The sequence below is a fragment of the Vanacampus margaritifer genome, chromosome 18, assembly GCF_051991255.1.
Source record: "Vanacampus margaritifer isolate UIUO_Vmar chromosome 18, RoL_Vmar_1.0, whole genome shotgun sequence".
Taxonomy (NCBI): Eukaryota; Metazoa; Chordata; class Actinopteri; order Syngnathiformes; family Syngnathidae; genus Vanacampus; species Vanacampus margaritifer.
Genome location: NC_135449.1, coordinates 15028107 through 15050212, shown reverse-complemented (window position 1 = coordinate 15050212; position 22106 = coordinate 15028107). Strand labels below are relative to the sequence as shown.

The window sequence follows — 22106 nt, the reverse complement described above, 5'->3', positions numbered from 1 at the left end:
TTGGTTGGATTCCAGTTGTTTGTAACACTCAAAATGGTGGCCCATCCGACAGGCTTGAGCTAAAAATACACTTGATGCTTCTCTCCTGGTGGACTGTAAATCCACTTTGTCACCTACAGTGGTACCTTGACTTAATTCGTGCCTCAACTCGTGTGTTTCTCCAGTAACGTCAACGGTTAGCTGCTGCTGCTCTTGTCCCGCCTCGGCATCCATCCCTTCCTCACTCCGTCCTCTCGCTGCGTCCTCCGTGACCCACAGTCCTCGGCCTGAGTTCTTCTCCGCTGACATCACGAGCTAACATGGACATCCTGGACGAGTTGCAGCTGATCGCAGCCCAGAACCTGGAGAAGGTGGAAGTCAACAAGTATTACGAAGTCATCAGAGAGCTGGGCAAGGGCACCTATGGCAAGGTGGATCTGGTCATACACAAGATCAGAGGTGAGGAACTCACTTCAAACACAGAAATAATCAAAAATATACATTCTGATAAATCATGATTGTTTTCTCACCTCAAAGGTACAAAAATGGCACTGAAGTTCTTGAAGAAAAAGACCACCAAGCTGAAGTCGTTCCTGCGCGAGTACAGCATCTCGCTCTATCTTTCTCCTTGCCCTTTCATCATCAACATGTTTGGCATCGCATTCGAGACGGACGAGTACTACGTCTTCGCACAAGAGTACGCACTTGCAGGGGACCTCTTCGACATCATACCTCCGCAGGTGCTTCATCATGTTGTTTCTAATTACTAATGAGCACATTATTAGGATTAGTGAAAGTCAAATGTTATTCATGGGGAGCATGTTTGTTGCAGTGGTCAGAGCGACGACTCCGTGATTGCGTTCTAGGATCCTTTCTTGTCACACAACAATGTAAAAGTGAATTGAATCATCGCAACCTAAGGAACTGTACTGCCTAATGGGCAAGCCAGCTCTGAGTGGAAGCAGCACAGTCAGTAAACTTTAAACTACGGAAGCCACAAAAAAAAAGATTACAAAAATCCGATCAAATAGAAACAAACGGCAGCAATCAATTATTTGCTCATTCCTAGTGTAAGTCTGAATTCATTCGCAAAAATAACTCTGAGAAAGGTGTCTTATTTTAATGTACGGAAAAAATAAACATGGCTGGTGTTGGTAGTTGTTGCTAGTATAACTTTTTGCAAGGCCCAAGAATATTCTGTTCTATTGCTATAAAAACATGGGACCTACCAAAAGAAAGATTAGAGTCTATTCTTTCATCAGGAAAAAAAATATATTTGTATCTGTTTCCATTTTGCAGCAATTAGCATTGGAATATAGCTAAGCATTATCATTATTCACAAACCTGTTGAAAACACTGGCAAAAAGAGCTTATTGCAACATGGCCGCCGGCTGATCTCTTATACTCTGCTGCCGCCTGTTGGCCGCTTTTTGCAATAACTACCATTGTTTAAGTGACCTTCTCATATCAGAAGCTGTATTAAAGCTATCTGTATGCTGTAGTAAAGTGTAGCCCAATATTGCGCAATAAAGAGTAGTGTTTCTTCACACATCTACTCAAGTAAAAGTAAAAAGTATTTTGTGACCTTGACTCCATGGCCTCTATCAGTGTGATTTGCCGAGACTGGATATTTCTTTCAACACTTTAAGCACTCATGAAATAAGAGAAATACAATTGTTGACGCTATTAATTACACTAGGCGAGCATCTCGCTATGACTTACCAAACACCGGTATATTTTCTTTAGTGCTGTTATGGTGCTTGCTTGTAGAGTCGCGATGTTAATGGTCCTTGTTGAACAGAATTGTCAACAAATCGCTCCTTATGGCGGCCGTTTTTCGGCAAACCTCTACTGTTATTTTGATCAATGCGAGCTAAGCTCCAAAAGGAAGACATGTCCGTCACGCCGTGACACGCTTCCCGCCGCACCTCCAAAATAAGTCACTATACCTTTCAGCTGTCAAGACACTTTTATTGTGACAAGGTCCGACAACAACAGTGCCTCTAATTGTGCGCAAATGACATAGCAAAATTTCAGCCAAAGCGCAACACACGACTGCACGTCTTGCAGCTTATTTCGAGCCTTGAAAACTAATAAATGAATTGTAACGCAACGCATTTTACATACAATAACGGCGTTTTAAATACGGGGAGAATAATTACATTAGTCAGTTTATGAAAAAAACGAACGCCGTTATTTCCAACACTGAATATAACTGACATTGAACCAGCGTCTACACATCTGCTGTTGCTCTGAGCTAACTTTGTTAGCTAGCTGCTAAAATTAAAACACATGTTTTTTTTAGGTTTGTTTTGTTTAGCAGTGATTTGAATTCAGAATTATAAAGCAAATGACCAGTAAATATCTAAGTGGAGCATAGGAAGACGAACATGACTCCTTACTTGACAGCATGGTTTATGTGCTATATGTACTCAACGATTCCCCCCCACCCTTTCCTTTTTTTCCTCCTGATTTCCCCCTTTCTGCTCTTTCAGGTTGGTCTTCCAGAAGCAGTGGCGAAGCGATGTGTACACCAAGTAGCCATTGCACTGGACTACCTGCACTGTAAGAAGCTGGTCCACAGGGACATCAAGCCTGAAAATATTCTCATTTTTGACCGGGAGTGCCGTAAAGTCAAACTGTCTGACTTCGGCATGACCCGTCGCGCCGGATCGCCAGTGAAACGAGTAAGAAAATTCTCCAGTCTGAAAAATTACCCCCCACTCTGTTTGCGAATGATCCATTTTGCCGCGTGTCTCCAGGTCAGCGGCACCATCCCGTACACGGCCCCCGAGTTGTGCGACGTGTCTCGTCACGAGGGTTTCTGCGTAGACTATAGTACCGACGTGTGGGCCTTTGGCGTGCTCCTCTTCTGCATGCTGACCGGCAACTTCCCGTGGGAGAAGGCGCTGGCCACCGACTCTTTCTACCAGGAGTTTATCCGCTGGCAGAGGAGGAGGACCAACACGGTGCCTTCACAGTGGAGACGCTTCACCGAGCAGGCCCTGCGCATGTTCCGCCGCTTGCTTTCGGTGGAGCAGGAGCGCCGCTGCTCCGTTAAAGAGGTGTTTGGATATTTCAGCCATTCGTGGATGCTTGACGGCGAAAACAACAACAACAACGGCAACGGGGGAAGTGGCGGCGGCGGTAACGGGCGAGCAGAGGTGAACGACAATATGTCCTCATCTTCATCTGGGGAGGAAGACGAGGAAGTCCTAGTGGAGCGGATGAAGCAGCAGACTCTGTCCCCCCTCTCACCGGTGTCACCCATTGCCGCCGAGCGAGGCGGTGGTGCGGCCAAGGGTGCTACGATGGAACTGGGCGGGGGCCACCATTTTGTGTCCGTCTCCACCAACAGCTCGGTGTCGTCCACCAATAGCTACGACCGGATGCCGCGGGAGAAAAGCTCGCCGGGAGGCCGCATGCTCGTGGCCACGCCCATCGAGATATGTGTCTGAGCACCTCGTCGAAATTTTCTATGTTAATTCCGTCTCACCGGTGTGCTCTTCTTCTACCACTCATCCACCCACGTACAGTTGATGTGCATGCAACGGAGAACGAGACACTGAATACCGTCGTCGTTGTGGTAGGAGCACATGACAGACGAGCTCTACAAAGCGGGAAAGTACAACAGAAGACCAAAACGTCCTTCCTAAAGCAATATTTCCAAAAAAGCAAAAAAAAAAAAAGAAGTCAGGTAGGAACATGACGTCTTCAGGGGCTTGAAGCGGCACCGCCAAGTGTGAAACTCACATAAAAAAAGACACATTTGAAAGAGGAAATGCTTTTAAATACATCAAGTGTGTTTCATTAACTGGGTCCATTTTTTGTAACAAATGCATTCAGGGGGTGATTTTCTGTGAGATGATTCGGACTCAAATTCAACTACTTATTGGCTGTCGTGTGATGGTTTAGAACTGTCTGCTTTTAACATATCGACTTCACACAATTTTCTACTCACTATTGTGTTACTCAAAATACACATCTTTCTTTATATTCACTCTGCCCCTTCAAAAAAAAAAAAAAAAATTTCAAGTAAATAATGCATGATGAGTAGCTCAGCGACTACATACAAAGAAAAAATGTTGTGGAATCTTTTGATGTCACACAACTTTCGCATTACGTTCAAAAGGTACGATCTCTTGACGTTTCAGGGCTAAAACAAACAAAAAAACACAAAAAACTAAAACAAACAAAAAAATCTCAAAATTAGTTTCTATTCTGTGTGTTTTAGTGTGTTTGTATTAATGTCTTGTATTCACATCACCACTTTCAGGAACTGTAACAAAAAAAAAAAGCAAAGCATGACTAGATAGTGCTCATAAGGGTAGGGAATAAAAACTTTAGGAGCTTCTAAATGGTCACTTTTAGGTAACAGTGGCATGGAATTTGTTTTTAAACAGCAAAAAAACAAACAAACATCCTTTCTCAAACTCAACCATTTGAAAGAAGAAAAAACACTGGATCCTGCATTTGGATTGAGCCTGTTGTCTTTCCTCACAAATTTGCATGTGTGTACTAAACGCTAAAGCTAACCGTAAAAACAAGCTGAGTAGACGCAAGCAACATGGTTGTGTACATTACGACCCGCTTGGAGTATCATCTTCGTCATCATCCCAGCTGCTCCCAGATCAGCCAGCGAGTATGCAAAAATGTCCATCTTGTGACAATCTCTGACCTCATCGGACTCTGAACAAAAGGACAAAGGAGGGACGCGGACACTGTGGACGCGCTGTTTTCCCCATCATGCAGCTGTACGTTGTTTACTGCCGCTGCAGCACTTTAGACTCGCTCACATGACCGCATTAAGAAGAGCATTACCTCATCATCAGAACCAGCACCGTTTGCTAACAATCCACTGTAGTAAGCCTCACATTTTGAGTTCTGACAGTGACTTCAAATGAGTATTAACAAGTTATCCAGGCTACCGCAAAGAGACAATTTATTACAGGCCTGTAAATCAGTGGTGACCAACCTTTATTGAGCCAAGGCGCATACGTTACATTAGAAAAATCATCAAACAAATATGTCACAATAATGGGACAGTCAAAATTGCTTGAAGTGGAAGTCAAACTTAAACATTTTTGGACAATAATATGTTATAGGTGACCTCACTAGTCTAAACTTGTCATTCTGATTAATATTACATTTGTGGAACATGAGTTATGCAGCAAAATACACCCGTTTTTGTCCATCCATCTCAGTGGGCGGCCATTTTGCCACTTGCTGTCTACTGAACATGACATCACAGTTGCTCAGGGCTCAGATAACGACCAATCACAGCTCACCTGTTTTCTGAAGCTGACCTGTGATTGGTTGCTTGAGACCTAAGCAACATTGATGTCATCTTCAGTCGACAACAAGTAGCAAAATAGCCCCCCCACCCCTGAGATGCATACAAACGTATTTAGAACAGTGGGGCTGCATAGAAAATATTGTCCAAAAAAAATAAAATAAATGGTTGACTTCCCCTTTAAAAGTTTAACATCGCAATTCATGCCCACACCAACCTCTGGCAGAATTAAAGCAATTGCATCTTTTTGGGGCATTTTATAGACTAAATTTCTTCCTCTCCATACAAAAAGCTTTACATCATTTAATGTCAGAAAACGGCAATCTATCGTTAACAGCTGCAAATATTACAACAGCCACCCCCAGTATTTTTGCAGTTTATTTACTCTCCATAGAGACTTGTTAACAGAGGTGGATATGTCATCAGTACTGACGGACTGTCAGTCCTTCACTGTCGGTTGCCCGTTTTTCTGATGAATGATGATCAACTTGACAAAAAAATGACGAACTAAGCACTGACATAAGTGGATTTCAGTCCACCAGTGTAATCGTCACTAACCGGGTCAAGTACCGACGGACCCTTCAGTCCGCCACTGCCCAGACGCCCGTTTTGTTGACAAATGACGGAAGTAATGATGGAATGCCCACCTTCTTTCTGTCGGTCCTAAAATGGTGGTGACAAAGTAAAATAGAATGACGGCCTGACGATAACAGTTCGGTTAGGCTTGAAAAAAAAAGCCAGACTAACGATGACGGAAGGGTGCTGACAAATGACGGACCAGCAAAATGTTATCCACCTCTTAACAAAATAAGGAAAATGCTTAACAACCATAACAAGCAACATATTGGGCCGGTTTTTCTAATAATTTAGAGATTGAAGTAAGCATAAGCACAAGATGTACACATTCATTTCGGTGACGATTGATTGCAGATTTCTGACGTTAGTTTTTCTCTATACTGAGCGTCTATAAAGAGAAAAAGGCTTAACGCCCATAAAAATATTGGGCAAATCGTTCTGTTCTGTCAGAACAGTTCTGATAGTTTCAGATGTTGAAGTGGGCATAAGTAGAGATGCCCAAATACATTTTGGTGACGCTTGATTTCCAAGGAGAGGAAAACACTTCCATAAAATCCAAGATATGAATGTGTTTTGATTGAGATTTTTTTTTCGTTAAGCTTTAGACTGTCACCACTAAAAGTGCATACTTGGGTGATGTACCTGGTGCCATCATCTAGCGGAAGCGCATTTAATTGTTCTGCCTGTCACTTTATGTCACTGGCATAGATAGTGGAGATCTATTTTTTGTTGTAGAAAATACATAAAGAATTCTGACTAATTAAGTGATATTGGATAACTGGTTGGGAATCAATGGTGTAAACAATAGCTACTTGAATGGAAATCTTAATCCAACATTAAAATTATTATTGGAAGAAAAATAAACAATTATTGTGTTTATTTTATTTTTCAACTTGCCTGAAACATTTAAAGGTTCGAGGTGGGAGGAGACTTGATTCAAACTGGAAATAAAAGATCCAAACAGTTTGCCTCTGGCCATCCTCCTGTTTTCATCATCTCACCATTTTCATTCACGCGTGGTAGCTGAGCTTCGGTGTCTGTGTCCAGTGGCAAATTTCCCAACTTTATCATTTTTGTGACTTTTTGTGAGTAGATGGCCACAAGCACTGTCTCCAACTTTGTTGTGTCTCTGCAATACAACTGTCTTCCTGTTAAATCAGATTTAGTCAATAAAATTGAGAATTCTCGTTGAAGTCATCTATTTTGTTTCAATTTTTTAGCTTCATTCTAATTGATTTGATATGAAATATTCAAAAACACTATAAATCCAATTTAGTCCTGCCTGACTTACATTTTACAAATAGTTCAAGAGCAATTCTCTAGCTATGAATATACTCAACAATGGTTACTGGTATCTTTGCCAAACAACAAAACAAATCAGCATGAGCATAAGGTAGCAACCAATGTTAGCCAACTTAACTTTAAAATTGCAATACAATGAGACGTCAAGTTGCCATGGCAACATAGGAGCGCTGCGCCCCAATTTGGTCCTTTCTATCGATTTAAAAAGGAACTACTACTGCATGTGAAACTTTTAACAAGAGTCAATTGGTAAAAGATTAATGCGCCCTAGACAATAAATGTGTCACGATATACAGTATATCGCTGCATATACAGTACATCGCTGCCATTATTGGGCAGTCACATTACACATATATAATTTGATAGTCAGTAGCATAAAACAACGCTTATAAAAGGGCTAAATTGATGGAAATAAGCACGCAAAAGTCCACGTTGTACTGGTGCTCTTCAAATTTGTCAGGGAAAAAATGTTGATGAAAAAGTCTTTTTTATTAAGCGATTAATTGTGATTAATATATATATATATATATATATATATATATATATTAGTGCTGTCAAAGTTAAAGCGTTAACTGATTAATCACAAAAAAATATCACATTAATCATGAATTAATGCAGATTATATACATTATATATATATATATATATATATATATATCTATATATATATCTATATATATATATATATATATATATAGATATATATATATAGATATAGATATATATATATCTATATATATATATATATATCTATATATATATATATATATATCTATATATATATATATATATATATATATATATATCTATATATAAATATAAAAACAAAGCACAGATGTGTTTGATTTTCAAACAAAATATTTTTATTTGGACACTCAAATAACTTCAATGCTACAAGAGGAGAGCAGGGATGTAAAAAATAAAAATAAAATAAATGTGACAATGAAAAATAAAATAAACGTGGCACGACTCGCAGTCACTTGTTAAACCCAAACAACGACAGATACTAGGTGGTGCTGGAATGTCCGGACCAGAAACAAAAGGCTTTTATAATTCCTGTCCATTAACCCAACAAAAACAAGTAAATTTATCCCTGAGATAACACACAACAAATTAAAAATATTTCATAATAATCACACATCATTAAAAAGTTGTATTGTACAACACAAACAAATGAAAAATGCATTTTGCGCAGTTGTGTGACCCTTGGAAAACAGTTAAAAGTATGCAAACCCAAGTGAGACATGACACGAATGAACGTTCATGTCTCTTTATGGCCAGTTGTGTCTTTCGGTGAACTGTTCAAACGTCTCTCACAGCACAATGCTGCCCCTAGCAGATCCGATTTGTCTCTGCACTGCAAACAGTGTGTGCGCCCCTCTTACGACAGATAAGGCTTATGAGGTACCACGCTGCATCTTGTAAATCAATGACAAACTATAGTGGATAAGAGCGGCCTTTTGAAATTGTAATCAATGTTAACTGATATTTTATTTTTGCAGTTTGTGGAGAGTGGCTGAACTTGTAAAACAGGGCGTTTAATGTTCTGCTGATTCACAATCCATGACAACACAATACAAGAAGCTTTGCCACGCTCCCAAGGTGCTTTTAGCTAGATGAGAGTAAAAAACTAAATATATATCAAAACACATTATTTTGCTAAGGCTGGAATTACACTGCAGGTCCAATTAAGTGCTTGTTTCCGATTTAATTATGACAGTGTTTGCATTTTTTGACTGTCTATTTCATGTACATTTCAACTTAGTGACAAATAACTAATATGACGGAACATATTGAACAACCTGCATGCACAGACGACCAAATTGTAACGCCACTGGACACTTCAGCACTGGACAGCAACAACACAGAAGTAGACTATATTTTATAAATAATACAAATATTAAATGCTCTATACTATTTAGCTGGCCTCTTCCTGCCTTTTGGACACGTGTGGGAAAGTAGCATACTTGGATCATTTTTCATACTGTATGATTTCACTGTACTTGTGTCACATATACCATGCAGTGTAAATCCAGCCTAAGAACTGCTTCTTCCCGTCTAACGTGTAGAAGATGAGGAGGGGGCGTGGTCAACTAATACTGCAGCCACTGTAAAGTGCTCCCTGTGAACCCCCCCACCGCCAACACATACAGACAAACATGAGGATACATTCAAGCACACCGTGATTACTTACTTGCCTCTACAAACGTGAGCTGGAAATCATATTCTGTTGTTTAAAGAAAAAAATCTAATGCATATATTTCTTAGCAGAAAAGGTACCTTCTGTGGCTCCACTCTTCACCATTTCCTCTGCTGCAGCTACTTTGTTCAAACCTGAACTGGCTTCGCCAATAACTTAAAAGCACTTTTTGACAAGAGAAGCAAAATTCTATGCTTCTGGAATAAATAAAACCAAATATAATCAATGATTTCTTTAAATTAAATATCTTGATTGTTGTTAAAAAAAAAATTATCCATATAAATAATTTCTACAAACTGGCAATTTATAAGTCTAACCAGAAAAGACGAGTTAAGGTTTAAGGGTGCTAGATGTCCACAAAGTCCAGAGGGCCAGTCAGCCCCCGCACCAGTTGGCAGGTGAATGTCTGCAGAAAAGAAGAGAGACAAAATGACAAAATAGTTGAGCCAAATAGTGATAATTGAGCTGAACATACTTCTGATCAAAACCTACAATTATTGGATGTCTCTGAAAGATTATCCTATGCTGTGGTGTTGGCAGTACATGTTTATTTAAAACAACTAACATGCATATATTCTTAATCTTATATGAAAAGCTGAATAATATTGAAGCTTGTAGAAAGAAAGGGAGGTTGAGAGTGCTGCTGTGAAGCAAAAGCATTGAAGGCTACTGGTACCAAAACATGTCGAAAACTTACACATAACAGGTGGTCTTCATGCTTGGCAGGCAAAAATAGTTCATAAAAAGGCATGGGGAAACTGAGCCACTGTGATGGAGTTTACGGTCAACGCCTTTCAACTCAAAGAGTCTTCTTGATAGTATTATACTGCCTCCCGGTGGCCATGCACAACAAATTGAATTGAAGCATTTAATCATGATGCAAACTGTTTAATGATTTAAAACACTATTTCATCATGTCACTCTGTGTCAGTGATGGGCGGAGAGGAGCCGCTTAAAGATTTAAGCACAGTGTTCACCACTACAACCGAATCAGAAAAGAACCACTGTACTTCTGTTGTGTAAATTTGGAAGAAGAAATCAGGAAGTATCAGCCTCATTTTTTATTGACAGATTTTTAGAAAGAGATTATTAAATGCCTCAATCCTCTCCCAACCTGCATTTTAGGCATTCAGAAAACAACGGCTGCTGGTTCATTTTATAATCTACATTTTTGGGCAAGATTATTGATCAATATGAATGCACCATACTCCTGTCAACGTGTGCGACATTCTCACAGAATATATACTGTTTTTCTTCCGGGCTTCAAGCTTAGGTAATAATTGAGACCTTATAAATTATAGGATAGTCACATGTGTGACTCACAAACACACATGACATCACGTCACACACAGGACGCCTCAACATCTCTGATAAGGGAAGTGGAAAAGTTTAACTGCTATGTTGACAAATACTAAAATTTATGAGATTTCAATTATGGCCTGAGTTTGAAGACCGGATGAACAACAGTATTATTGTGATAATGTTACACACGTGACGGGAGAATGGTGCCTATAATAAGCTTTTAAGTTAGGTCTGTAGGCTTGGAAAAAAAAAAAAATATATTTTTGTAAAACTGTAAACACAGATTCGGTACAGTTTCAGTACAATATTTTTGTCTTTCAATATATTCAATGTTTTGGACTATCTTTGTGTTAAAAATAACATATTGGCTATTTTTGCATTGCAGTGTGACTAGTGGTAGTATGAGGTGGTATCTGCACCTCACAGAAGGTGCTCAAGTGGTGCCGTTCCTCCACGTTGGCCCATACTGTTAATGTATAGCTGCGGCCAGAATGTTTGCGCTCTCACACAGCAGTGTCAACAGTGTGGAGTAGACACTGCAAGACACGTAACAATGCAGTAGTTGAAATTCAACGCTATAACCTTCCAGCAGGACCACTGCCTGTTTCTGCCCAAACTGTCATAAAAAATAAATTTTAAAAAATCACGCCCTCGGCGAGGGCGGTCTGTGCCAGCCATCTGCCATCTCATCAAGAGCAAGCCTACATATTTCATTTTGTTCACAATAATTACCCTTGTGTGATCAATACAGTATCCAAATAATGCTTGGAGGTGGATTTTTTTCCAATTTCTTTTTTTATATATATATATTTTTTAACTGTATAGAAATAGATCTCCCCCCCATAAAGTTTGAAAGTAAACATTCAAATCTGCCCATTTTTGAGCCATTACAATTTCAGAAAGACATCCTAATTTACAAAATGAATGCCCCTTTTTTGAAATTTGGTTAATTTTAATTAGTTTTCTCAGCGACTCTGTCAGTTTTTTTTTTTTTAATTAGTTTTCGGTTTTAAAAAATGCTTAGTTTTGGTTTAGTATCAGTATTAGTTTTCATTTGTTTTGTTTTTTTAAAGTGTATTACTCTTGTGCAATAAACACCGTAGTAAAATGAAAAAAAGTTACGCATTTCTTACCCAGTGTCGCATTTTGGCTGTGTTAAATGAAAAAGCAGGCGAGCCAAGCAATTGAAGCCAAAAGTCAAGCACGCAAAATTGTCGGCTACGAACGACGTCATCTGAATGTACTTTTCTATTGGCTGCTGCTAGATGACGTCACTTCAGAGTGACACACTTTCAAACTTCCTTATTCCGGTTAATATTGAAATAAATATACTTGAAGTCACATTAAAATCAACCTCAAATGATCATGTATTACATGAATTACCAAAGACTAAAACGAAGGGCATTTTCACTCTAATTATAGTGTAAATGTATTTTGTTAGTTTTCGTTTTTTTTTAAAAAGCATTTTCATTTGTATTTTTATTTGTTAATGATTTTTTATTTTAGTTTTAGTTATTTCGTTAACTAAAATAACATTGGCCTGCATACCACTTATGACGTGCATGCTGGGGTAATTAAGTTGCACAGGTTATAAGTTACATTAATGGTGGAGAACGTTTTGAAAATTATTTATCTTGGTTTAATTTTTTAATATTACAATAAGCTGATATTTGAACATGGATATTTTGATGAAAGCAAAGCATACTGGAGAAATATTAAGACACTAAGGAACTCTTAAATTTGTGTAAAGATGAAACCGGCCATTTGATTGCTATCTAAATTGATTTCTCCACGTGGTTTCGCCACATACACATGAATTTTACTCACCAAGAGGGTCTTTTTCTCCTGGGATCACTGTACAGCCCCACTGGGGTTTTGAATGTCTTATTCTAGGATAGAATGGAAAGTTTGACGTGAATGCCGAGAGCACCGGTATCTACTGAGCAGACAAGTACCTGTCAGTACATTAAAAGGTGTTTTGCACTCACCTTGTGCTTTTTACACTTCATGGAAAAGTTTTCTTCAATTAGAACACAGTCTGCAAAAATAAGAAGAGAAGGTAAGTCACCCCACACGTGGACAGTGCCAACAGCAAACAAAAGCACCCATGGAACATTAAGTGGGCGTAAGCAAACATTTTGTCCCAATATGAGCTATGTACATGTTTAGCTCAAGTAGATCACAAACACAGTCTTGACAAAAGTGGCAACATGTAAAGGTATGTTGACATGAATAAAAAGCTGTAGTTTAACACCTTTAGAGCTTGAAACATTTTCACAAATATGCACATTTTGCTGTGACATCAAAATCTGACGAGCTATCGGTGCAACCCACTAGATGAGCTGTGTCCCCCCCCCCCCAAAAAAAGGGCTATTGACACAAAACGTATAAAGTAAAAAATATATACATATAATTGAAGCCAAATGTAGAAAATGAACAATCAAGTCTGTCAAGACAACCATTCTCCAGTCAAGTCTTAAACGTAACCTCCCAAATCCAAGACAAACCTCAAGTATTTTAATTTATGCCAAGTCACAAGTGACTCAAGTCAACTTGAGTGCAAGTCGCAATGACAGATAAGAGAAAACAGATTTTTCTTGCAAAATGTACATGTTTATTTTCTGCTTGTCAAAGAGAATTGGATATATAACTAAGCAATAGCAAATTATATTGAGGTTGCTGTTTTCACAGGTTCCCTAATTTTTGACGCTAGGAAATTATGCTGATTTGTGACATGAGACAAGTCATATGACTTGAGTCCCTCAGCTCCGATTTCTAATAATAATAATAATATATGGTGTAGTGTGACCTTACCTGCCTCCAGAGCACACCTGTAGTGGTAATTGCTGGGACAACCTTTGAAGACGCAGCCTAGTGTTGCACCTGGCGCAGAGCAGGCCGAGCACATCTGCACAAAGATACAAGTGACTTCAGCGCATCTCAGGGTTTTTGAAACATACTCGTATTCTATACTGATACATGCTGACACCATTTATCATAAAAGATGGATACTAGTTAAAAGTGGTTTAGTCGGGTTTCATTTCTAAGTCAATGAGCTAAAAACAATCCAAACGTTACTTCGGTGTAACACACTTATGCACTATAAAATCCATTAACTCAGTCACTTTATTGGCCAAAAAAAGAGAAAAACTGCAGTGGTATGACGTAAGCCTAAACAACCAACAGTGCAAATGCAACCTAGATCAACTGTTTAGCATCAAAACCAATTGACTGTACATCTTGGTGGAAAGCACCCACACAAGGTGAAGACCATACAAGCTTCATGCTGTGCAACCATTAAATCTCGTACAGCGTAAAGTCCTTTATCTAATCGATTATCTTATAAAATGGTCATATCTTGCTGAGCAGTCGGCTGTACAGACAGACAAAGGAGTAAACCAAATGTTGCTTTTTATCACATAACTACTAATGAAGACAAAATACGTAGATTGACAGCAGCAATCAACAGAAAGGACTGGCAGCCCACAAAGTATTCACTGAGTTGCAGCGATCATTTTTTGCGGGTCATGTCCACTTCCATGCAACAATCATTTCCTTCCGCCGTCCGTCATAGGGCAGTCACGTGATCACGTGACGTTGATGCAAATAGTCAATACTTGTAGAAAGCCAGCATTATTTGTGGGGAATAGCGCTAGCTGCAAATTGTAAAGAAATTGACCCCCACCCCTCAAAAACTGCCAAATGCCAATATTAATAGTTTGAAATGTAACTGTATAACAGAAACTATGGTCTAGCAACAGTTTAATATGATTTCTAGAACAAACAATATTTATATTTAGTTGTTCTTCAGGATGCATTTTTTTTGACTGGTGTGACTTGTACTCCGGACTGGAGCAACTTAGTCTGAAATATATGGTTAATTTAAGACTTTGTAAGTGTACTCCTCAGTCACCCTGCACATCAAACGAAATGCTTACAAACAAGCCTAACATCAGAAAACTATTACACAGCCGTTAACAAAGACACTTTATGTATATTGACATTACAGCCTTAAATTGCTGCTTTACCGTCTCCTGGGCCACTTTGACAGATTCCTCCAGGCCATAGACTCTGCCCTTCACCAAGAACACGCCAGTAGACCAGATGCCGCAGTCTTCGTGGAGCCAGTACTCACAGGGCTCCATGGACAACACCGGGGGGCTGTACCAGTCCTCCACATCTGTTGGCCACATTTCCGAACGAGCACATTTTGCTGCAGGGCTGCCAGTGTTGTCAGCAGTCCTCTGGCGGCTTGGCGGGGGGCCCTTCTTCCACAGATTCACTGACCTGTGGCTCCTGGTCGAGAGTAGAGTAGTCCGTTTCCTCCCCCTGGCCCCGACGTTACAGGACGAAGAATCTGAATCACTGAAGTCACCCTTGTCACCTTGGAGAACGGACGTACGTGCTGACGCCTTGGTGGTCGATATCCGGTACCCTTCAGGATAGTAGGGACCGTGGAGATCCCCCAAGTCAATGGCATTGGCAGAGAGCCCGCACAGGCAACAGATGAGGGAGCCCTGATGCTGACCCTGAGTGGACACCTGACCCAGATGGAGACAGGAACTGCTGGGTACAGTTCCAGAAATAAAGCTACTGTGGTAATTCTGTAGCTCTCCTTGGCCCTTTTCGGGCTGTGTCCTGACATCTTCCGGGTGGTTGACTACAGTGCATAGTGACGTCGATGACTGCTGGCGCTGCATGCGGATGATGGGGGAGAAATTATTGATCCTCAAGTCCTTTTTTTCCTGCCTGTAGTGGACATACTTCAATTTGATCTCAGGCTCCTTGGGAGCGAAGATGGAAGAAAATGGTCTTGGTTCTTGCTTCTTCCGCCGCCTCTTGGGAGTGCGAGCAACCTTTGTTTTTGCAGCTGACGATTTTTGCGTACCTTTAGCTTTAGCTGAACGTGGGCTTTTCTTTGGAGTTTCTTTAGGTGCTGGTGGGGGACATCTTGCTTGTTGTTTTTCTAACAAGGGCTCAGAGTGTACAGGAGGCTCAGGCTCTTTTTTTGAGTTTTTAAACAGAGGACTTGATGTTAATTGATGTCTCCTCTTTGACCTCACAGGGCTCACCTGTGGTGAATGTCCAGGGTATGGTACGTCCTCTGGCACAAACTTTGTAAACCTAACGCTTTTTCTGTATGATTTTTTAGAATTATTAACACAATCAGAGGTAGTATTTTTGCATTGATGAGTTTTAATGCTATTGGCTTTACCTTTTTTAAGCTCATTTACTACTTTTTGTTTCATTTTCACTCTGCTTCTCCTTTTTCCATTAAACGAGATGTCATTCCTCTTTGGATTTGTTGCATAAGAAGCCTGTGCTCTCATTTTGGAAGCATCCACATTAGTGTTAATGAATCCAGATACTTTATAAGTGCTTGATTTTAAATTCATAACAAGTGATTCTAAGCGAACCCCTCTATTTGAACGCAAAGGCAGCTTCCTTTCCTTTACAGTTCTCTGGAGTGCACCGACATTGCCGTTCATGTGAGGGGTGAGAATTTTGGGTTTGTCCTCTGAAATTCCTGACAAACAAACATTATCTGTCAAGTCAATCAAAGGCTTCAGCTCTGGTCTCCTTGTATTTTCATCACTTGAATCGAAACTTGTGGCAGTGTCCCCAATGCCGGACCTGAGCTGAATGTCAGTTTCTGTGATTGAGTCATCCCAAGCAACCTCAAATGCTTGAAAAGAGTTGTCGCCGCTTGGTGAGCTGGAAGCCTGTGGCAGCATGAACACATCCTCGACATCACCCAGTGAGGTAGCAGAGGGAGAAACTGGGTCTTCTAGAGGGCTTTTATAGTCCATGGTCAGTGTACACAGCTCTATTGCAGCCATTTTGTTCTGAAGGACCGCCGGCTCCTCTATTTTAGAAACTTGTAGCAACATCTCAGAGCTTACCTTCCTCTCATCATTCGCTGGAGACATTTCAGAAACCACACCTAAAGTTGACCAGCTGTCATCTTGGCCATTGTCCAACCTTTCACTCGTTTCCTCTCTGCTGGGAATGCTGTGTTCCTCTTTGAGGGTCAAGCTCGGACTTACTGCTCCATTTAATTTACAAAACTCCTGTGGTAGACAAACTCCATCAACCTCTGGAGCCTTAGAGAAAGCCTTGGTGGCGAGGTCCACTGGTGTGTCAATATGTTCCAAGTAAAGCTGGTTCAGGGTCTCCCCAAGCCCTTTGTCAGCCTCACAAGAGGGGAGAAGGGAGAACTTGCTGACAGGCGGCAAAGCAGTTAGAGGCTGAGATGCTGAATAAATGTGAGACCTGCTCACATAGGATAGGGTCACTGTGGTGTGGGACAAGGCATTGTCTGGTTGAATTTGATCCGCTGGTTGGTGTGAGGCATTAGAGGAGGTGGTCTCTGAAGAGGGTAATCCAGAGTTTGGGTGCCAGTCCGGGCTGTGAACTAGATGCTGGACATCGCAGGACATGACATTCAGGCTACCTTTCTTGGTCAGGTCAACCACCCTTGGGTTACTCGAGGTGGAGAGGTCCTGAGGTTGAAGATCATCCAAGCTCCCTGGTGGTTGCTCCATAGCAACTGTAAAACACACAAAGATTGTGTCATCAATTAACCTTTGATAGAATTTCAAGTAAAAAAAAAGTTTTACATTTTTTGTAGTCCAGTCACTGAAGCGCAACTTGGGAGTAACCTTGACACATACTACAAGCTACTCTTTTGAGTCTCCACTTAGAATATAACTTTTTTACTCTTAACCTAAATTACTTAGTATGTTTCCATACATCAAACGCGTATATACAGATAAAGCAAGAAATGAGTCATAAACGTTCAGCTGACATAATAACTGACGCGTAAGAGGATAACGTTCACATTTTAAAATACACGATATCGCCTCAAGTACACGTTTTACATTTTTTTTGTCATAAACGTCACCAAATGTTTACAGGGAACTACTCAAGTTCAAAAGATTGTTTTCTTGGAAACGACAGTCAATTTACCAACAACGTTGACAGGTCAGGTATGGTATGCCAACTCGATGGCTACAGCTTAGCCAACGCTAACGTTAGCTTGCTAGGCCTGCGCTGAACCACGACGACTAATTATCAGTTTTAATTTGTTTGAAATTATGTCAGAAAATCGTGAAGTATACACGAGTGTTTTGGAAAATGGAGCGATTTGCATTGTCCAAAATTAAATTCGGCGAGGTGTGCCTACACCAGAAATATACTATTCTTCTAAAATTACAATTTTTATTGCTCAATAGTTTAACGTTAAGTCTCTGTGCTTAGTAACTTAGTTAAAGGAAGGACGGCAAACGATTTTAAATGTTTGGCTCATTCGACCAGAGTTATAGCTAAAATACTCACCCCGAATCAAAAAGTGGATGTAAATATGTATGAGCTTGTTAAAGTTACTTCTAGGGTGTATACAAACCCAACGAAACGCGTTATTTATGAAGTTGAGAGTTTATTTTCATTGAGTTTGGCAACGTGTTTTCAGAGTAGTGAACGTATCAGGGCAAGGCCCGACTGGTTGAAACAAAGACGGATAGGCGGAACCGAGGAAGCTCAAACTTACCCAGGCAGGGGTCGTCGCGTTTTAAACGTCCAGCTGAAAGACACTTCCACCCTGCATCTCCTTCAAGATCCCAACTATTTGAACAAAATTATAAATGCCCCAAATTAAACCCTTAGATTTTCCCGGAACGCTGATGACCGCAGCGTCAAGTTGTCTCATACATTTTTAATTTCCTGACGCACCCCTCCACAATAAAATATGTTTAACTGCACGTTTCTGCAGAAACCCCGAATGCAGGAAGAATCTTGAAATAACGTGTAGCCCATTCAGATATTGTATTAGTTACTAAACTCAATACAGTGCCCTTTATTTATTTAGTAAAATTCGTATTTGTTAACAGACTGTGTCTATTACAACGGTTGACAAAAAGATACAACAGAAGTGGTAAGGAAATTTGATTAGATGCGGTAGTAAGACGATTAGCGGTGTACAAAAAGTACGATACAGTATTTAAAAGTGTTACACTCATTCAATAACTTTGTAAAAATTCAAGCACTGCCAAGTGCCAAACCAAGGAGAGAGTGTCAACTGCATATACATACAATATAACCTGGTCAGCTGCTGATTGAAAAAGTAAATCTTGGAGTAAACAACAACACAGTCAGAGGGTGCAAAAATATTTATTGCTAATAACCTGTAATCAGTTGGTGAATATGTGTATTCGGTTTATATTTACAAAATTAGAGTACAGAGGAAGGGGAATGTGAAAGAAAAATCCCAACCATTTAAATAAATACAGACTGTCACTGAACAGAACTAAAAACACAACCAACTTCTAAACGACTGGAACAATGACTGCAGTGAGGAAAAAAAAACTATATAAAATTTAATATATATAAATTATAGTCAGAGAACCTCATTCCTTGTGCATTCAGGTGCAGTCTTTCCATGGGGATCAAACCAAGGATGGCAGAGAACATCTATGATGTTTACTTTGAAGTCAAGCGATGGAGCAACATAGTAACTGATAATCCAAATCTGTACTTTTTCTTCCCACTTCCATCTGCGCTGGAATGCTGACAAAGACCCAGCGTTTCACATGCACATCTGAACCATTCCTACGTTTTATGCATGTATTAGTCGCCGAAAATGCCGGGCCGTTTAGACGTCACATTCTTGGCTCGCAACAGTCTAGGAGTTAAAACAGTAGCTTACACAGTCATAGTATTAGTGTATGCGTGGCAAATGCTCAATTAAAACAATATTTACAGTAAGACAATGAGAGAAAAAAAAACGATACAAAAATTGTCACAGTTAACTGAAGTGCACAGAATGCAAATTCTAAACATGAAATCCGAACTTCATACCATGTGTCCTTTAATAATAAATGTTTCTTTAGTGACCAGTGTGTAGTGTTACCAAATAAGCCATTACAGAGCTAAAATAGGGGACTTTTAAGCATGCAGCAAGGTAGGAGGAGGTGACGTGTCACATTCAAAACTCCTTAGTGTCCTTATTTTCAAACAGGTGGAGTCTTTGCTCAGGTGTCAGTCCTTCCTTTAGACTCTGTTGGGATTGAAAGGGCAGCAGATGTTAATATAAAATATATCAATTATTGAGACTAGAGAGATGTGCATTACTGCAAATGTCTTTGCCAGGTTAATCGCCTCCAATGTACAGTTGAGCCTGTATTGAGTTGGAGGTTGTCCAAAATCTTCGGAGAAATCTATGCTTTTAAAGCTACTTAAACTAGACTCACATTAAAAGCGCATCAAACTCGTGATCATTCTTCACAGACCTGGCACTAAGCACTATACAAGGGAAGCCAACTTGTCTTTTTGGGGTTTAGGCCATTATTACAACCTACTCAAGCCAGTAAGTCAAAACGCTGGTAAACCTGCCTTTTTGCTACCAACGTGGAGAACAAAACCAAATAATAAGCTCGTTGAGTTATTTTGGGGTCCACAGTAGCACTACAAGCAAGTCATTCACAAAATGCACATCTGCTAAGGTGTCATTCCACAAAGGTTTATCATCATCGTCGACAGACAAGACAGACAGATACACATTCAGTGCTCCACAACAGTGTCCTTCACCACCATGCATCTGTGCAGTGATTATTTGTGCAGTGGAATGTGCAGGGGTGACTCAGATTTGTCTGGTGCTTTGAAGGCTGACAACGAGAGGATTTGCTCAAAATGCACGTCGTACCTAAGGAGAGGGGAGGGAGGCCTACACGTCCTCAGCAACACTAACTGTCCCAGGGCATGTCACGACTCACAGACTGGGGACATAGGGGGGAAAACAGACCGGTAAGTGTGCGTTACACTGCTTTGAAGAAAGCTGGGCACCACGCATTTTCGATAGTCACAAGAGGAGTAAACAAAACAGGTCAGCTGGTGATGCTGCCGCAAATTGTAAGCGGCCACTCTGGCCAAAAGGTGGCAGTAGGACACTGCTGGAATCACCCACTGTCAATTCCTTTTGTGCAATTGACTACTGTAGACACAATGGGTGGGTGAGGCTCTTTCAGAAGAAATCCTGAATTAACACAATTACGGGATGTGGAAGTGACTTCAGCATTAACAGGAAACCCACCTTTGATCTCATGGTGCGTTCGGAACGTTTGGCCGCAGCAGCCGCCATCTTTAGAATGTCAGGGTTGCTTTTGGACTTCATTATGTCTGGGAGGGAAAATGACAGAAATAAATTAAATGAAAACAGGACTTATATGTATTAGGAACTTGGGTGTAGTCGATCCTTAACTATGGTCATTAGAAAAGTCTATTTTGGCCAAAACATTGAATGATTTAAGACATAATGACTTGTAATAAAGTAAAAATACAGTTTGCAGTTTTACTTTTGCCCATTACACCTACTGTACGGCATCATCTGCACCAATTAGCTCATAATGTTAATTTATTTCTTTAAGAACCCCTAAAACCATAACAGACATTGCTACATTCTTGATATTTTCTGGTTGGAAAACACGAGAGTGCTCTAGCTATTAAGAGGTGCTATAAATAAAATCTCTTTTAAAGTATGTCGCAGCAAAAGGCCCCATAACTAAATATCCGAAATAGCCGATATGTTTCTATCTACCATATCCTCCTCCACGGTCCACTTCCTCCAGCGATGGTTCACCAAGTGCCTCGTGAGCCAGCTGCAGCTGGTCTCTGAGCCGACCCAGGTCCCGCTCGGCTTTGGCCTTGACGATGCTCAGCTCTGTGTAGATGTCTTTGTACTTATCTGTCGCATACTTTTTGTCCTGAAACGACAACGTTGGGCAGCTCAAGCGACGAGTGACTCTAACAAAGACATTTACGGAACAAGGTTTCTAAAATGAAGGCAGCAATAAAGATATACTCGTTGTGCAGCTTGGAGTTCATCTTTCAAGGAGTTGATTTCCTGTTTTAAGTATTGGACCTCAGATTCCTTCACCCTCAGCATTACCTGCCAAACAAGCAGATGATAAAAACAAAGCGGAATACTTTATCCAAAATTCACTCAAACTAATGACATTCTTATAATTTCTCTATGTAGGGAAGGGGTGGAGAAATAATTGATTCTTGGATGTAAACCACTCTGAAGCTCAGTCATTTTAAGATTAACAATTTAATGATGGCTGAATGATAGAACTAAAACTCAGACCTGCATGCATGCATTATTGCACATACGGGAATCACTGCATCAAAACGAGTCATTTGAGTGAAAAAAAAAATCTCATTTATATAACTGGGTGAGTAAAAAGTCTTTAAATTAAGTAAGACATGACACAAAGCATATATGTAGCTCACTATAGCTGTTTTCACAGGCACAATGAATAAAATAAATCATTTTTCAAGTTTGTCAACAGCATCATGAGATCCAAAACGCAAACTAGTTAAACAAAATATAATGAGTGTCATTTACCGGGATCTTAAATTTGTTTTCTTCTGTGGCCATAAGGAAGCTGACTACTGTAC

General features: G+C 40.1%; 3 protein-coding genes across 6 annotated transcripts in view; 1 reads left to right on the top strand and 2 right to left on the bottom strand.

The window, feature by feature from the left end:
* Positions 1-297: 297 nt before the first annotated feature.
* Positions 298-7041, top strand: bsk146 (brain specific kinase 146). Of its 2 annotated transcripts, XM_077551083.1 has the most exons (4): positions 298-438; positions 517-719; positions 2475-2666; positions 2742-7041. In XM_077551083.1, the coding sequence occupies exons 1-4, from the start codon at positions 300-302 to the stop codon at positions 3435-3437; spliced, it is 1230 nt and encodes a 409-aa protein (XP_077407209.1). In that variant the 5' UTR covers positions 298-299; the 3' UTR covers positions 3438-7041. The 2 variants fall into 2 exon arrangements, with proteins under 2 accessions (XP_077407209.1, XP_077407208.1); XM_077551082.1 differs by having other exon boundaries at positions 2475-7041.
* Positions 7042-7990: 949 nt separating this feature from the next.
* LOC144038730 (uncharacterized) lies at positions 7991-18360 on the bottom strand. Of its 2 annotated transcripts, none has more exons than XM_077551436.1 (6): positions 18202-18360; positions 14681-17202; positions 13467-13560; positions 12641-12690; positions 12480-12541; positions 7991-9756 (listed from the first exon to the last, which is right to left on the bottom strand). In XM_077551436.1, coding segments are annotated over exons 2-6 (2724 nt in total). In that variant the 5' UTR covers positions 17198-17202; positions 18202-18360; the 3' UTR covers positions 7991-9755. The 2 variants fall into 2 exon arrangements, with proteins under 2 accessions (XP_077407562.1, XP_077407563.1); XM_077551437.1 differs by lacking the exon at positions 18202-18360 and adding an exon at positions 17273-17447.
* Positions 18361-18805: 445 nt separating this feature from the next.
* The window catches only part of mprip (myosin phosphatase Rho interacting protein), a 63420-nt gene continuing 60119 nt past the window's right edge, over positions 18806-22106 (bottom strand). The window contains exons 21-25 of one of the 2 annotated variants that reach the window (XM_077550403.1): positions 21508-21594; positions 21244-21409; positions 20740-20825; positions 20353-20425; positions 18806-19707 (exon numbers count right to left, since the gene is read on the bottom strand). In XM_077550403.1, the coding sequence (XP_077406529.1) occupies positions 20393-20425; positions 20740-20825; positions 21244-21409; positions 21508-21594 (372 nt within the window). In that variant the 3' untranslated portion in view covers positions 18806-19707; positions 20353-20392. The remainder of the gene's footprint in view (positions 19708-20352; positions 20426-20739; positions 20826-21243; positions 21410-21507; positions 21595-22106) is intronic. The other variant, XM_077550402.1, reaches the window with a different exon arrangement.